The sequence below is a fragment of the Furipterus horrens genome, unplaced genomic scaffold, assembly GCF_987537825.1.
Source record: "Furipterus horrens unplaced genomic scaffold, mFurHor1.1.pri manual_scaffold_8, whole genome shotgun sequence".
NCBI lineage: Eukaryota > Metazoa > Chordata > Mammalia > Chiroptera > Furipteridae > Furipterus > Furipterus horrens.
Genome location: NW_028327178.1, coordinates 1,473,002 through 1,489,242, shown reverse-complemented (window position 1 = coordinate 1,489,242; position 16,241 = coordinate 1,473,002). Strand labels below are relative to the sequence as shown.

General features: G+C 59.8%; 1 protein-coding gene across 2 annotated transcripts in view; it reads right to left on the bottom strand.

The window, feature by feature from the left end:
- Positions 1–16,241, bottom strand: part of ZNF516 (zinc finger protein 516) — a 78,234-nt gene that overhangs the window by 27,675 nt on the left and 34,318 nt on the right. For both annotated transcript variants that reach the window (XM_090285381.1, XM_090285380.1), the window contains exon 2: positions 13,604–15,480. In XM_090285381.1, coding sequence (XP_090141507.1) covers positions 13,604–15,329 — 1,726 coding nt within the window. In that variant the 5' untranslated portion in view covers positions 15,330–15,480. The remainder of the gene's footprint in view (positions 1–13,603; positions 15,481–16,241) is intronic.

Below are 16,241 nucleotides of genomic sequence, written 5' to 3'. Positions count from 1 at the left end.
TCGGTTGTGTCCGACAACATGTCCTTCCACGCGAAATGCACGGTGGTCCTGAGAACGGGTCACGTTCTAGCGCGGCCCGTGGTCCCGAAAGCTCACTGAAGAGGAGGGAAAGGCGCCCAGGAAAGACCAGTGCTGACGTGGGAATGAGCCACGGTGCCACAGGCGTTCTATGAAGCAGTAAGAGCGCGGGGGCTGGAGAGTCCCCCCGCCCTGGGGCGGCCTCCCTACAGGAAGAGTGCTCTCTGTCTGTCCCTCTCAGCAGAACCACGGGGCCACTCTCTGTGCAGTGAGGCTGGTGACGTCCCCAAGGCCATTTCCGGGTCACGATGTGTCGCTGGCACAGCTGACGGGGCAACGCTGAACAGGCTTTACCGCGTCAAACGCCATGAAGCTTCTCATGCGTGACCCGAGACGAGAGCCATACGTAACCCGAGCTCACTGCTCTGGCTGTTTGCTTTTTAATCAGACACTGAATCTACTGTCTGACCCTAATACGTGACCCAAGCCCACAGGCCAGTCAGGACATGGTGACCCGCGTCCCTCTGTCAGGTCACGCAGCAGACCCCGCCAGTGCCCGCAGCACCTCCCACTCCAACCTCGTCTGCGGCGTCTCCGAGCGGGAGATGGAAGGGCCTGGCCTACGTACCGCCAGACACCTGGGCCCCGCGGCCACCGGGACCGAGGGAGAAAACGCGGAGTCTCGCGTGTTGGCAACACACACACACACACACACTCACACACTTGCTGTTGCTTGGAAATACACATTTCCCCCCTTCTTAAGCACTGCCTCCGTCCTGGGCTGATTCTCGATAAAAGGACATCCAGTGGACGCCCCCGTTTCTCCACTCTCTCCCTCCCACGTGGAGGGGGGGAGGCAGCTTGCAGCCCAACACAGCTGCTGCTAATAACCGGCCCACGGAGCCCGGGACCCCTCCGTAAACAACGCGGAGAACGCGGGGTCGGGGCGGCCCGGGAGGCTGCGGAAGAGGCCGCTTTCCACACCACTGCTCCACGGGTGGCCGTCCGATGGGTGCCTCTGAGTTCTGAGGGGGAACTTGGCAGGCGCGCGCTGGGAGAGGCTCTGAACTCAGAGGTTTCCGCGCCTACCGACGACGGAGGGTTCATCTGGTCCCTGGGCCCGGCTTCGAAGGGCGGGCTCCCCTCCCAGGCGGGGTGGAGGGCTGGGAGCCCAGCGGGGCCTGAGCACTTCGTTCCCCATGAAAACGCGGACCCTCGGGAACCCTGGGAAACTCGGGATCTGAAAACACTCCGGCCTCCGCCCAGCTGGGACAAGGCGTGGCTTTCTGTCTCGATCCAGGGTATTTCCAAGCAGTCCATCCATTCCTCACACACTTGCTTTGCTAAAATGTCCCGTCAGAGAGGCGGACGGTCCAAGGACAGCGCTTTATTCCTCCGGCCTAGCACACCGCCATCCTCCCCAGAAAACCCATCTCAGAATTTACTGATGACCCTCTGCTCCCGAAAGCCGAGAAGTAATAAAACTGGAAAGGGTTTTTTTCTCCCTTTTGATGTAATTAATTATATGAACTTGGTCGCTTTTAACTAGAGAAAACAGTGCAGTAAAGATTTTATTATTCCTAGAAACAAAAATGCTTAGTTCTTTTTATGGAATCACTCCTGTCCCCTGACGTTCTGGATAAGTTCCTGAAATTCCTCCATCGGTATTTATCTGCATCATCTCGACCACGGAAGACAATGAGAGTCAAAGAAAACAGAGGGCTCCTTTATTAAGTGGGAAACCCCACAGTTCTGCTAAGTTACCAAGTTGCGAAATTTTCTCTGCCTCGCGGGCAAATATAACTGTGCGTTTTTAAAACCCAGTGATGAGCAGCGTGTTGGTAAAATACCCACCAATAAAACACGGTATTTTCTGACTCCCCTCTCCCGGTGCTTCTGGAGTCCCCGAGGTGCTGTGTCCCGCTGGGGACCCCGTCCTTCACTGACAGTGGGTCACCCACGGTCACTGCCTGAAATCAACAGGCCTCAGTTTTGTTTTGTTTTTTAAAGGATAAGAAGGCTGTTTCTTAGATTAGCCCTGCATGTGACCAAAGAATTACAGTAGAAACAGAATCCTGTAGCAACAACTCCGTTTTTAATGTGATTAATCTCCACTTCCCTCTGGAAACCTGCTACAGGAAAGCAAGCACTTGCTCTAAAATACAGGGTGGGGCCAAAGCAGCTCTGCAGTGGGCCAGAGGGGAAGTGCAGTAACACAGTAACTGATAAATAACAACCCGAGAATAAACTCTGTGTTTCGAGTACGCACAACTGGAACGTACTTTTGTCCTGCCCCCGTTGACAAAGGATTTAGTAGAAGCCAGAACTGCACTAATAGTCACAGACCCGACCTGCCAGTGAGCGGAGAAAACATGCTTCCTCCTCCCTGACAACAATGGGCATGTGACATCCTGCAAGAAAGCAGGGGCTGCAGGGGGGGGGGGGTCGGGATGGGACCCGCTCCTCCCAAGGACACGGTCCCATTTCCCGGGGGAGAAGGAGCAGCCACCTGCCCCTCCTCACCTGCGCCTGCTCCCGCGATGGCATGGCTCAGAACGCAGTCACGGCCCCTGAGCATCCATCAGAACACGCACAAGGGAAAGAGTCACCTGTGGAGTTGGATCCACGGACACCCGTCTCTTGCCCAGATGCCGGGGGTCCCCGCCATGCACGAGGCCCTGGGAGGAAGGAGGCAGCATGGGTGCCCGCGTGTCCCAGCGGGCGACCTGCGGGTGTGGGGTTCTGACACCGCCAACCCCCCGCGGGTGGTACCGCTTTTGCCCACCGTGGGGAGCACCCACACCTCCACAGCGCTTCAGCCTCACTGGTCACCGGCTACGGCTCCCACTGCCGTGAAACCTGCGGCGGCCGCGCGGCTTCAGTGCTGGAGTGAGTGGGGAGCAGCCCGTCTCCGGCCACAAATGCGGGTGCTCCGAGCCTCCGAGGTCCTCCCGGCCGCCTCCCACGCGCCTCACCGTCCGCCCCGGTTCCATCTGGGGTGTCTGACCACACGCCTGGTGCCACAGAGGGGAGCTGTCCAACGGCTAACACAGGAACACACTAGACACGGGGGACCCCGCCTAGCGCACATCAAAGTCACGGACGTTTCTCATTTTAGGGCGTAAACATTATGGGGGGAACTATGTGCGGGGTGCTGAGGGTTCCATTATTTCATGGAAAACCGTGGCTACCTAAAACCATTTCTAAATCTCAGATGGTCCAAAGAACAACTGCAAAGGCTATTCCTGTGGCAAAACTGTCTGTGCGTCCTGTGCGTCCGCTCCACCTCAGACGCGGGGGTGGCCGCCCCTGAACGAGTTCTGTCCCAGAAACAAAGATATCCAAGCGCGCTCGTTCAAAAAGGAAAATGCGGCTTTTATCAGAAACGTTTGCCCTGGGCCGCCCAGCCCCCAGACTGGCCCACAAATGGGTACCCGGCCTCCAGCCTCGCTCAAGGTCACTGGACTTCCCCACGCCGGACAAATCACGGGCATGGACAAACCGCGGGTTCTGGCGACCGCCGAAGGAGCGGGCTAGAAGGGACAGACTCCGGGACTCCGGCGCGCAGCAGGACGCGGTGAAGACCAGCATGCACGCGGGTTCATACACGGCCCCCCACGGATGCGCGCACGGCCTGGCCCGGGGACAGGCCAGCAGGAGGCCCGCAGGCATCGGGACAAGGAAGGGAAGGGAAGTTCTGCTGACCAGGCCCTGGGGCTCCCCCCTGCACCCAGCTACCCAGGAGAGACGGCACCAAGTCCTTCTCACACATTTCCATGGCGCCCCCTTGACGTGACTCGGCAGGAACTGGCCTCAGCCGCCCTTTGAGCAACAGGACCTGAGGACTCGCCTGGGCAGAGGTCGCCGCTCACCTCACACCCACACTCAGGTGAAGCCAGGACCTTCAGCGACTCACCACGGCCTCATCTCAAAGTAACGCCAGGTTCCAGAACCTTCAATTTCAAAGATAAGCCGATCCATGGAAACGAACTTGAGATGTCTCTGCACACTGTCTGGCGTTGGTGTGGCCCTTCTGTCTGTGTTGCGGGCCCACAATGAGCAGGTCAGCGATTCTTCAACAGCTCAAACACAGGACAGAGATTCCCAGGAGAACGGGGATTGGCCATGGATTTTTTCCCCACCTATTTGCTCAGTGTTTTTTTAAACCAAAACTAAATATTAAGGATAGACCATCCGCAGGCAAAATCCGTTCAAAACCAGAAGAAATATGTCCACTGACCCTTACCCTCCTTTGGGGGCGGGGGGGAAACTCCAGTTACAGACAGACGCTTGTGTCTCAGGCGTGATTCCTGGGGCGTTTCTGACGTGGGACTGAGGGGAGAGGGCCACACACGAGGCGCAGGCTCAGCGGTTAGGACCGGACCCTCATTCACACCTTAACTCTTACTGGGCTCTGCAGGGCGTTTGCCAACGTCCTACCTATCGGGGCAAAGCCGGGGCCCCTACGCTCCACCGGGGACACCAGCCGTGTCACCACAGAGCAGCGTCAACACAAGCAGGGAGCCCACAGAGCCTCCACTCCAAATGCCACCAACCAAACCCCAAGCAAGGCAGAACTTCCCAAAGGGACCCCCCAATGACTCACGTTCCGCCAGGCACCTTGCATAGTTATTACACTCTTACTGACGAGATTCCTAAAACTGATAAAATACTAGCGAATGTCAACTGTCGTCAAATGATAACATCTTTAAAATAATAAAAAACGGCCCTGGCTGCTGTGGCTCAGTTGAGAGGCCACCACACAGTGATGTTTCTCTCCCTCCCTTTCTCCTTTCCCCTCTCTCTCTAAAAATAAGTAAGTAAATAAATAAATACATTATTTTAAAAATAATAAAAAATGAAATTCGTATCAGTTAAAACGATTGCATACAGCCATCTTGAGCATCAAAACTGATACAATAATTATGTCCATTTAGCAAGTTTGAGTTGTTCATTAAAACTTCTGAAGACATTTTTTTAAAAGACAGGATGTCCTCTCGGGGGACTGACGTCTGTCAGGGAGGCCAGCGCGGTCCTCAGCCCCAGCTCCGCGGCTGAAAGCGTGTCAGCGGTCCGGCTCCAGCTGCGCTGCCCTGGGAGAGCTCCCACCGTCCCGACACGCTGGAGGCGCCGGGGTCAGAAAACGCCAGGTTACGTTTTTATCAAGGTATTTTGTTCCTTCTGAAGCTTTTGCCACCGCACCGTTCTGAGCCCCCCTCCCCAGCAGAGTCTATACCTGGGCTTAAAGCTTCCGCAAATAAAACTAGAAAAAGAGCAAACCCCACCAAAAGTTGCCTGCTTTCCTTCCTGAGCTGACTGTTCCCGTAACACGCACTGTGTGAGGCGACCAGCACCTCCCATCCATCCGTCCGTCCGTCCATGAGCTTGCGAAGGGCTGCCCAGCGGGCTTCCATCAGCCGACCTGCAGGCCAGGCAACAAGACTGGGCCCTCCAGTGCACAAAGTGACAAGTGACGTAACCAGCCTGCGGAGACACAGCCAACAGAAAACACAGGGCGGCTGGGTCATCGGAACATCAGACACACACCTGAGTGGGTCTCAGGGACACCGGGGATGCACGTACACTAGGTAGGAACAGGAGTCTTGTTTACCGGACGTCCATTATCAGCAGGCGTCCTGCAGTCTAGTCTGATTTGCTGGATCTGGCCCCTCTACCTGTTCTCACCTAAAACAAACACGTTCCCCGGATGGATGGCTCCAAACAAAGGAGCTGGGAGGTGAGGATGTCGCACTGGGACAGGGCAGAGGGCCCGAGACAGACAAAGACAAGGTGCAGGTCACACACACACACACACACACACACACACACACTCTCTCTCTCTCTCTCTGCTCCTGTGCCCAGTGGCCGCGGTCTGGGGACCGACTGCAGGAAGGAGAAGGCCAGGTGCCCATCTCCACGCCAGACGCGCCCAGGTGGCTCCCAGGTGCGGCCTGGCTCTGGACACTTCCCCCGACACCTGCGGCAACAGCCCCCAAACGTCAGCTCTTTAAATCCTAAGAAAAAGCTCTTTAACTTCAGAAAGAAACAATGATGCGATTGTGGCCCGGAACGGGACCGTCCAGCCCCGAGAGCCTCTCCCTCCATAAGGGACGTCCCAGCGCCTGCCCTTGTAGTCGCTGGGCCTCCACAATCTCAGGAACGGGGCTCTAAGTGCCGTGTGGGCTGTCACCGCGGCAACGGCAGCGACTCTTTCTCCCGCTGCGGCACAGGCTGTGCAGAACTTCCTGTTCAGTTTCCAAAATCCCCGAGTCAGGACTCGTGGGCGCTTTCCTCAGCCTGACAGTTGGGGACTGGGAGGGTCACTCTCAGGCGACACATTTAACCGCATTTTGAGGGAACTGCTACTCCTTCTCTGTCAGCCACGGTTTCCAGGGTCGGTGCCTGATTTTCAGCCTCCACAGCTCTGCCCTTCCAAATTTCACCTTTTTTTGAAAGAACAAGACCCAGGAACATTTCTTTAAAAAGGATAATTTCCAATCTACCCCACCACTACCCGTTGCTAGTCAAATACCAAAGTAATCTGTGTAAGTCACATCTCGTGACTCACGCAGTCACCATTTTTTAACCGGTAACATTATAGGTGGGTTTTCAGTCAAAGGAACTGTAGCAACGACCCATCATATTGGAAACCTGGCCATCATGTCAACGTCCAAAATGATGTTCTCCAGCCGTCCGGTCCAGACAGTGAACTGTCCCCAAAAGGCGAGTGCCAGCGTCGACCGCGGGGCGGGGTGCAGGTTTTCAGGGGGGCTGCCGTTCTCCAGCAGGTTTCAGCTCCTGGGGTCAGCTGGCCCATCGCAGGGGTGACCACTAACTACCATTTTTAATGACTGTTTCAATAACCAGCTGGTGTTACTAGATGGGAACAGGAACCCCGGGAAGTCTGGAATGCAGTTTGGGCCCCACACGGAAAGTAATTATTCTGCAGTCAGAGGAACGACCGTGGGGAACTCCGATCTGGCACGTTTTTACGGGAACACATTTGGCAGCAAGCAGCCCAAATGTCTTACTAATCTGTGACAATTCCTCAAATCAATGGTGGCCTGTGTGACTAGACCAGGAGACAGGCGTCCTTTAAAGGGAGACCACTCTGCTGACCGTGCAGAACCCAACAATACAAGGAGGACCTTCTCACCTTTAAGCTGGACACCACCTCTAGCCCTTTACTGCTAGCCAAATCTGAATCTGAAACCACAATCCGTTTTAATATGCAAAGATCATGCAAATGTGCCTGCAAACACTGGCTTGTGTGAGTCGCCTACAGAGGGGCCCTGGGAAACTGCCCTCCAGTTAGGCCCAGTACACGGGACAGTAAGAACCAAAAAAGAAAATGAACCTAAACTTACAAATGAAAAATTAAAAACGTACCAGAGATGCACGCACAACAAAAACCTTTCGCTAATCAAACCTGCGCGCTGGAAAAGTCTGGACGTCCTAAATAATTCAGAGCACCCCCCAGGGATACACAGACCGTGGTGGATGCAAAGGAGGCGGCGGCCCATGGAGCAGAGGCCGCCTGACTGGCCAGACCCAGGCTGAGCTCTGAGGGGCCCCGAGCCCCTGGGGGGTTCCTCAGCAGTGGTGCGGGTGGAGGCTGCTGCAGCTCCCCAGCTCCTGGCCAGGCCGCAGCCCTGTTCTCCGAGTCGCAGTGGCTCTGCCGGGCAGGGGCAGCGGGGCCTGCTCTCCCCTGGGAACCCTGGGCGGGGCCCAAGGGGACATGCGCCAGGGGCTTTGGAAGGGTCCCTGCATCTTCTCCGCACTGCACAGGAAGGCCTCCCCAGAAAGGACAGCCAAGGACACCCCTCACACCACCTGCCTCCAACGCCCCGCTGTCCTGAGAGCCACAGCCGGGCACCACACGGGTCATGTTCTGTGGGCCCTGCGCTCAGTGGGGGTCAGGGGGCTACCGCCAGGTCCAGAGCCCACCATTTCCACTATCTGTCCACAGGGCTGATGGCTCAGGAAGAGGCCCTGGCCTCAGAGTCCAGGTCAGGACACCGACGAGGACACGCGGCGTCAGAAGCCGCGAGAAGGGCACCTTCCCTGCTCCCATGTCTGACAACTCACCTGCCCATCCCACAAGGCCAGGATACCGTTTCACATTCACACGACACGTGTACCTGCCCAAGGGTTCACCTTCAACAATCTGAAGGGAGCCGTTGCTCCTGTGACTAACCAGCCATTGCTACTGTGACTAGCTAGTATTACTACTGTTAACCACGCGTTGCTACTGTTACTAGTCACAGCTACTGTTACCACGTGTTGCTTCTGTGAAGAACTAGTATTGCTACTGTCACTAACTAGTCATAGCTACTGTTATCACGCGTTGCTACTGTGACGAACGAGGCTTTGCTACTATTACAGGTGAGGAGGCCTCTAGAGCCAACAGAAAAACTCCTGAGCAAAGTCGCCCCGCCTGGAGGTAACACCTCTTGGCATAGCTCCCTGTAAACTGTGGAGGTGAACCTAGTTCAGCTGAGCAGGGATGCCAGCTGCTGCTCATGTCGTGAATACCATGAAGCCGCCAGACAGATCAGACTGACCCCTGCCCTCAGCGAGGTCCCCGAGAGGCAGGCAAGCCCCCACAGCACGCAGCACGCAGCACAGATGGGAGCCGGGAAACGGGACAGACGGTCACGTTCCAGGACAGAGGTCGTCGCGGTCTGAACACCACAGGGCAGGCTCCAGCGTGTCTGAGTGGAGGAAGGGGCCGGCCAAGACGGCGGGGCAGGTGCCATTCCAACGGGACGCTCAGACCGCATGGAGGGCAAGGGGAGCGTGCCACGCGGGACGCCGAGGGGCAGGAAGGGGCAGCGGGGAGACGGGCGCGGGTCAGGGCCCAGACAAGGAGCCGGCACGCTCCCTCGTGCCGCCTGACAGCGCCGGGGCAGCAGCAACACAGCGAATGACCTGAAGACGCAGGTGCCACATCCCGGGACAGGGGAACAGCCAGAACCACTGACGGGTGGCGGGGGAAATGCTGGTGACAGGAAAGCTCTGAGACCAGGCACCGTCTCAGGGGTACTGCGCCCGGGGTAGCCCCGGCCACAGTTCACCAGCTGTGAGCCTGCGTCCCCTGCAGGGGGGCTTCCTCCTCCCGTGCTGACCCTCAGCCCCAGCGCCCCAACCCCCACTGGTCAGCCACCGGCGGTTCAGAAGCGAGAGCAACATGCTCGGCAGACACTCCTGGTCCCGGTGCCACCCACCCCTTCATGTGCAAGGTCACACCTCGCGGGGCCGGGCGCAAGACCCAGATTCAGCTGTTTCCACTCACTACTGACAGGTTAAAGGTCCAAAGAAGCATCTGCCAGTTCACATGAGGACTCACACGGTCACCTCTGGACTGGACAAGGCCAAGAGCTCCTCTTCGTGACAAAAGAGCGAAGGCGGCCTTTCAGCCCCAGGGAAGGAGCAGAAGTCACGGCCAGCCTCGCTCAGACAAGGGCGGGCACGAAGGAGTCGGGCCGGGGGCCAGGGCGGGGCAGCTGCCACGTCAGATGCAGGACTATCAGCACAGCGCCCGCGTTCTGTTGGGATCCGGGAGGACGGCCACTCCGCGTTTCCCTCCTGTGACAGGGCGAGCCCAGCACCCACCACGCAGAAGACCGGCTCCCCCAGAGCACGCACGGTCCCCTCCGTCTCACCCTGGCCATGGGTGGGTGAGCGCAGACGGGGCTCTGGGCCTGGACGGGTCTGCCTCCGCGGGCCTCTGCCCTCGAGGGACACGCCAGGACAGGAGCCCTGTCGTCGGCCGGGAACTGGCCCGTGGCCCCCGTTCTGGTTCTAACTGTAGTGTCAGAAAGTGCTGTGTGTGTAGCCCCCCAGGATGCCAGGCACACACGGGAACAGGTTAAAACACCCCCTCCACGGGCACCACAGCCCCCACACCGTCACCATGGAAACTGGACTGAAGAACTCACTGAAGACACACTGCTACTCAGCACAGGGAAAAAAAAATTACAATCCAGGCTCCGGGCTCACACGTCCTCCACCAGCCACGCGCTCCTCGGGGAATCGATTCCCCCCTCAGCTTTGGGCACAGGTCAAGCTTGCCCTGCTCCTCAGTTTCCTCCCTGGTAAGTTGGGGTGGGGGTGCAGTAAACACCTCTGAGCTCGCCTCTCCCAGCTCGAAATCCTATGACTCTATTGTACGTCAACACACAAGTAAAAGAGGGAGAAAATAAACCATGTGTTTGAATTTTGCTAGCAAGGCAAAATGCTGGCATGGGGTTTGTTTTAAAATACTAGGCACACAGATCCCCGGGCGGCGCTCGGTGACAGGGGAAAGTCCCAAAGCATAGTCTCTAGAGCCTGGTGTCTTTCACGGAACGATCAGTTCACTCTGGAAGGGCAGGGGACGTGGTGTCCTGTTCACACAAACACGGGCACACACGCCGTGCCCAGGTGACCAGCGTCTGCAGAACCACACGCAGGGAGACGGGCTGTTCCCACCGTCACACGGCGTTCCTCGGGTCACTCAGCGCACACAGGGCTCGGCAGCGTCACACGACAGTCGTCACCGGGTCTGCATGCGCACAGCGCCGACCGAGTGCCAGGGCCCGTTGCTAAGGTGCCTGACCGCACCGTTGGCCATCCTGTCCGCCACGGTCAAGTACCCCTGAGGGCCCTTCCTAGGCAGTCCGCTGCGTTTTACAGTGGAAAGGGGTGAAATAGGAGGGATTTCTTCTCGTACTTCTCCTCTTCCCAGCAAAGTCGTTCCTCAGTCTTCGGGGCAGTGTGGGGCCACGCCGTCTGCTGTCACCGCGCGGGGGTTGCTTAGCCTGCGAGTGTTTGGGGGACGCTCTTCTGGGATCTGGAATGTGCCTGCCCTGCGTCCACCTGCAGCTCCGCCGCCCAGTTTCCTCACCAGCGGCCCACCCTGCACGCCCACCCTGACTCCTAAGCGAGATTCACGCCGACTCCTGTTACAGCAGGTGGGTGTATAGAAACATGTCCCCTGGGCTGTCCTCATGACTGTGCGCTGCTGCAAAGGCGCAGTCACGGCTGCTCACCCTGCGTGCTGGCTGCGTGGCTGTGCCCGGCCTTCCCCGTTGGCCAGTGAGCCACTGGGGACGGGTGGACAGTGGCAAAGCATGTGCCCAGCCAGGCTTTTCTAACCAAACATGGGGGCGGGGTCTTCTTTTGGGTGTGATGGCACAGGAATGCCGCTGGGGGGGGAGGGCAGCGAAACGGACCTGCTGCCCGAGCCCCGATTCTCCCCTTTTGGCTCTCTCCTTTCCAGAACCACACTGTCTCTTTCTGAAACGCTGCCCATAATTCCTCCGACTGCGTTCGATGCTGTGACCCCTGTCCTAAGCCCTTTCGTTCACTAGGCTGAGCCATCCATCTATCTGCCGTCTGATTGGGTCAAACACAGTCACATGCTTGCAATTTCACGCGACGTCACTGAAGACGGTTTTACTAGTGTTCCATTGCGGTGACCATCCAAAGATAAATAAAGAGGGGGAGCTCAGTGGGCTACCCGTGTGATGGGACAGAAGACGTCAGAATAACAAGGGGTCCAAGCCGGGGGCAGTCACATAAGTTTCGGCGGAAACACACGCTGACAGGTCGAGGAGACAGGCCCTGGGGCGTTCTGCACTGAGGCAGGTCTCAGCGCCTGGGATGGGCCCCGGCACCGGGCAGGGCCGGCAGAGGGGGCTCCGCCCTCAGGCACCAACTCTAAGGACAGAGGCACCACACGAGGCAGATCCTTCCAGACGTGCTCGGTGGCATCCGCCATCCCTAAGTTGTCCCCAGGCTTCCTGAGCAGAGGCTGCTCTGGCCTGCTGACTTGAAGCCCTAGTCACTGTCCTCAGCGATGAGTTCTAAGCACCCTGACCCTGCTCTGTGTTTGGGGAGGTCGACTTTTATAAACATTAGTGGTGTTCCCCTTCCCTAATGAGCGGAATTACTTTCTGTGGACTTCCTACTCGGGTCTGGTAACTTTCTCAACAGAGGATTTAAGTCTAGCCCAGTAACATGTTAAAGTAATTGAACTTGATTCACAACTTTGCTCTTCTTATTAGAACTCAGGACGAGAGCTGCCAGGACGCAGGCTTCTGTGGAAGAAGCAGCAACGTGACAGCCGGAGCAGCAACCCCAGCGGCTGACGGCTCGTCATTTCTGAGCACCATCCCCACGGGTGGGGGTCAGGTCCAAGAGCTCTTCCAAGTATTAAAAATATTTGCCTTCAAAGTAAAAGGTACATGAGACTCGGAGCTACCCTAATATGTTATCCGTGCCCCAGAAAGCAGCCAGTGTTCCTGACATGTGACCACGTAAAACCTCTAGCTGTCAACACTTAAAAAGGAGGAGACCTCAAGTGCCACCCGTGGAGCACAGCTGGATTCCCCAGGTTTGGCGTGACAAACGGTTAGAAGATCAAAGCCATCGATAAGGAAAAGCTCGGGGAACCAGCGCTGCACATTCAGGGATCGATGCCTCTCCTGCTCCTTCCCACCACTCGTGACTGAGCAGCGCACGGAGGCGCGGGCCGCGCACGGCGGGTTCGTACTCGTCCACGTGTCCACACACCCATGGGGGGTGCTTCCCTCCCACACAACCTCCGTGGCCCTGCCGCAGCGACTAGGATGCCACCACCCTGACCCTTCAGGTGACAGCAACATCCATCACCCAGTTTTCAGGGAGAAGGGGACGTGGAGGAAGTTACAGGTTCTATAACTTGCAAGGATTCCCCAGAATACAAAACAAGAAAGACAGAAGCACCAAAATGTTGACAATTTATAACACCCAGGAAAACGAAGTCGGCCGAGCACCTCAAAATGTTTACAGAGCTGCTGTTTGGAAAGCGATCCTTGCCAATTAGCCGCCTCTGAAGCCCCGGGGTCACCTGAGTCCAGGGAGATTAATTATAACTGTACGCCGACGGGAAGTGACTCTCCGACTCGGCCGCAGGTGCAGCGGGGAGAGGGGCGGAGGAGAGGGTGGGTGCACGCCTGTGAAGTCTGGGACGGCACAGGGAGGGACGACACGCCCCCGGGGGGGCTGCCACCTGAGGCCTAGCGACCGGACACGCCCCAGAGTCCAACAACGCAATGGGTCAAAGGGACACGGTGATGTAAGCACGTGCGGGCACTGAGCCAGGAGGAGCCCGAGGTCGGGGCCGCCCCGGTGCAGGCCTACCGGAGCCCAGACCGCCTGGGCAAGGCTTATGCGGCACAGGGCCCTGACCCGCCCGGCTATGGGGCTGCTGGGCCCGCGGCACCTGGGTTCGGGGCTACCTGGGCTCCCCGACCACCTGAGTCTGAGCCCGCTGGCCGCCGGGCCTGCACCTGCCGGGCTCAGAAATGCCTTGGGAAGGGCTACTGGGGCGCAGGCCTTCCTGGGTACAAGACACCGAGCCAGGCATACCTGGGCTCAGGGCCACCTGGGCGTGGGGCCACCGGGGCATGGGGTTACCTGAGCTGGGACTGCCTGCATCCCGGCCACCTGGGTGCACAGCCACCTGAGCCCGGACTGCCCGGGCAGGGGACACCTGGGCCTGAGCTGCCCAGGACCCAGCCACCAGCCGCCCGGAGCCGAGGCGCCCGCGCCCGCTCACCTGGAGCCGGGAAGGCGGCGTCCTCCTCTCCGCTCTCCTCCGCGGCCTCCTCGGCCAGGCCCGAGCCCGGGGAGTCGGTGACGGCACAGGCCGAGCCAGGGCTGCTGGGCTGCGAGGCCGAGTCCACCTCGCTGAGGGAGCCCGAGCGGGCACGGGGCGCGCGGTCCCCGGGGCCGTCCTGGTCGCGGCGGGCGCGGCGGTGCACCCGGGAGTGCAGCACCATCTGGTGGTAGGTGCGGAAGATCTTGCCGCACTCGAAGCACTCGGAGGACTTGCCGTGGCCTGCGGGGGGCGCGGCGCGGCGGCTGGGGCGGGGTGCTGGCCGGGGGTCCGCGGGCCCGGGCGCGGGGTCCCCGGGCGCACCTGTCCTCTTGCGCGGGGGGCCCGGCGCGCCCGGCTCCAGCTCGCGCTTCCGCCTCTCCTGGCTCACCAGGACGTACTCGCGCCGCCCCTTGTCGAAGGCCACGTCGCCGGCCAGCGCCTCGTCCCACGCCCCGTACTTGAGGCACTCGGCCGGCTCGGCCACCTTGCCCCTGGTGGCCAGCTGCCAGGCCTGGTAGCTGTTGACCGGGTCCAGCTCGGCCACCCGCCGCCCGGCCGGTCCGAGCGCGGGCAGGTCGGCCCCAGTGGGGCGCAGGTTCAGGCACCGGAGGAAGAGCTGCTGGGGGTCCACGGGGCCGAGCGCCCCCTCGCTGGCGGGGGCCCGCGTCCGGCCCGCCTCCACCCTGCGGTGGACGGCGTTGTGGGCATTCAAGCTGTCCAGGTTTGTAAACAGGTTCCCGCACTTGGTGCAGACTTCGTAGAGGGCCAGGCCGGCCACGATCGCCTCCTCCTGCACCACGTCGTTGATGGTGGCGATGAGGTCCAGCTCGCTCCGGGGCCGGTTCCTGCCCGCCGCCCTGGGGCCGTGGGCCTTCATGTGGTTCTTCAGGAACCACGGCTCCTTGAACCGCCGGCCGCAGATGTGGCAGCCGTGGTCGAAGGAGCCCCGGTGCTTCTTCATGTGCGCCTTCAGGAACCAGGTCTGGCTGAAGGCCTGGCCGCACACCTCGCACGGGAACTCCCCGGGCGGCAGCTCCGGCTTGCCGTTCTCCGCGCAGGCCTCGCCGCGGGGCCCCTGCGCGGTGATGTGGTCCTTCTCAATGTGGCTGAGCAGCCACTCCTCCCGGAGCGTCACGTAGCTGCACAGCCGGCACTTGAAGGGCTTGTGCGCCCGGTGCACGTGCCGCTGCAGCTCCTTCTTGCCCTCGAACTTGCTTTTGCAGAAGGAGCACTGGGCGGCGGCCCGGCCGTCCTCTGCAGTGCCAGGGGTGCCCTCTGCCTCCTTGCGGCCGCCCCTCAGCAGGGTCTGGCCACCGTCCAGCTGCGCGGCGCCGTTCAGGATCCTGTTGCAGGCCGAGGTGCTCTTGGTGGGGCTGGTGCAGCCGTCCAGGCCCTCGGACACGCGCGCCTCTCCGGCCTCGGGCTCGTGGCCCTGCACCAGCGTCCCCGTGCGGTGGCTGCGGATGTGGATCTTCAGGTTGCCCTTCTGGGAGGCGCGGTGGTCGCAGTAGGGGCACTTGTAGGGCTTCTCGCCCGTGTGCTTGCGCATGTGCTGCGACAGGGAGCTCTGGAAGGGGAAGCTCTTGCCGCAGATGCAGCAGCTGTGGGGCCCGGCCCTGTCGCCCCCCAGCGCGGGGCCCCGCCGCAGCTCCGCCTCCGCCTCTGCCTCCCGGCTGCGCTCCATCGCGGGCACGGCTCTCTGTCGGGCAGGCCTGCGGGACGAGGTCTTATCTGTCCATAGTCAGAGGAGCCTCCTGCTTCCCGGCTGCAGACACGCACCTGCCGCCGCCGCGTGCATGTCCTACCCAGACAGCGTGGCCGAGGGCAGCGGGCACCTGGAACAGAAGGGACACAGAGGAGCTTAGGAGGGCGGTTTGCACGGGAACAGGCACCTCCCACATGCACCCACGGGGTGCTCCACACAGGCCGCCCCAAAAATACCGGCCCGGCCCAAACTGAAGAAACGAGGCGCCAGCAAAAGCCCAGCGGTGTACAAAAATGCTTTCCTTTCGAAGATCAATAATCAAGCCATTAAGCTTTCATAACAATCATGTTAAATAATTAAAAGAAGCCAATGGAAATGCGTGTGCACTCAAATAATTTTATCAAAAGGAAATAAAGTCTGTCAGGGAAGCCTGTGAGCACCAGGTGGGTGGGACATGACCACAGGAGGAGGGGAGCGTGGGAGTGAGGGGCCAGGAGACACGAGGGGGTGGCGGCCAAGATGGGGGGCAGAGCTCCGGCCAAGGGCAAGTGAGCCGTCCCATCCCGGGCCTGCGCTGTCCGCCTGCACTCACCTGTCCTGCCCCCAAAAGCAACCCAAACTCTGGCTGCAGGGCTGTGTCCTGGTGCAGAAAACCCTGCGACCCCAGGAGGCTGGGCAGCCGCCCGACTCCTCCACAGGTCAGAGCAGAGCCCACAGCGCCCTCCTGAGGGTCGGGGGCCCCCTCTCCCCAGTAACAGTGCACATCACACTGCGCGGGGTCTGTCAGTTTCAGGGCCTCCACGCACCTGGGCGTGTCCAGCACCCTGTGCGCAGGCCAAGTGAAACGGACAGGCGGGTGCCCCCCGTGTACAGCAGACCAGCCTCCACGCT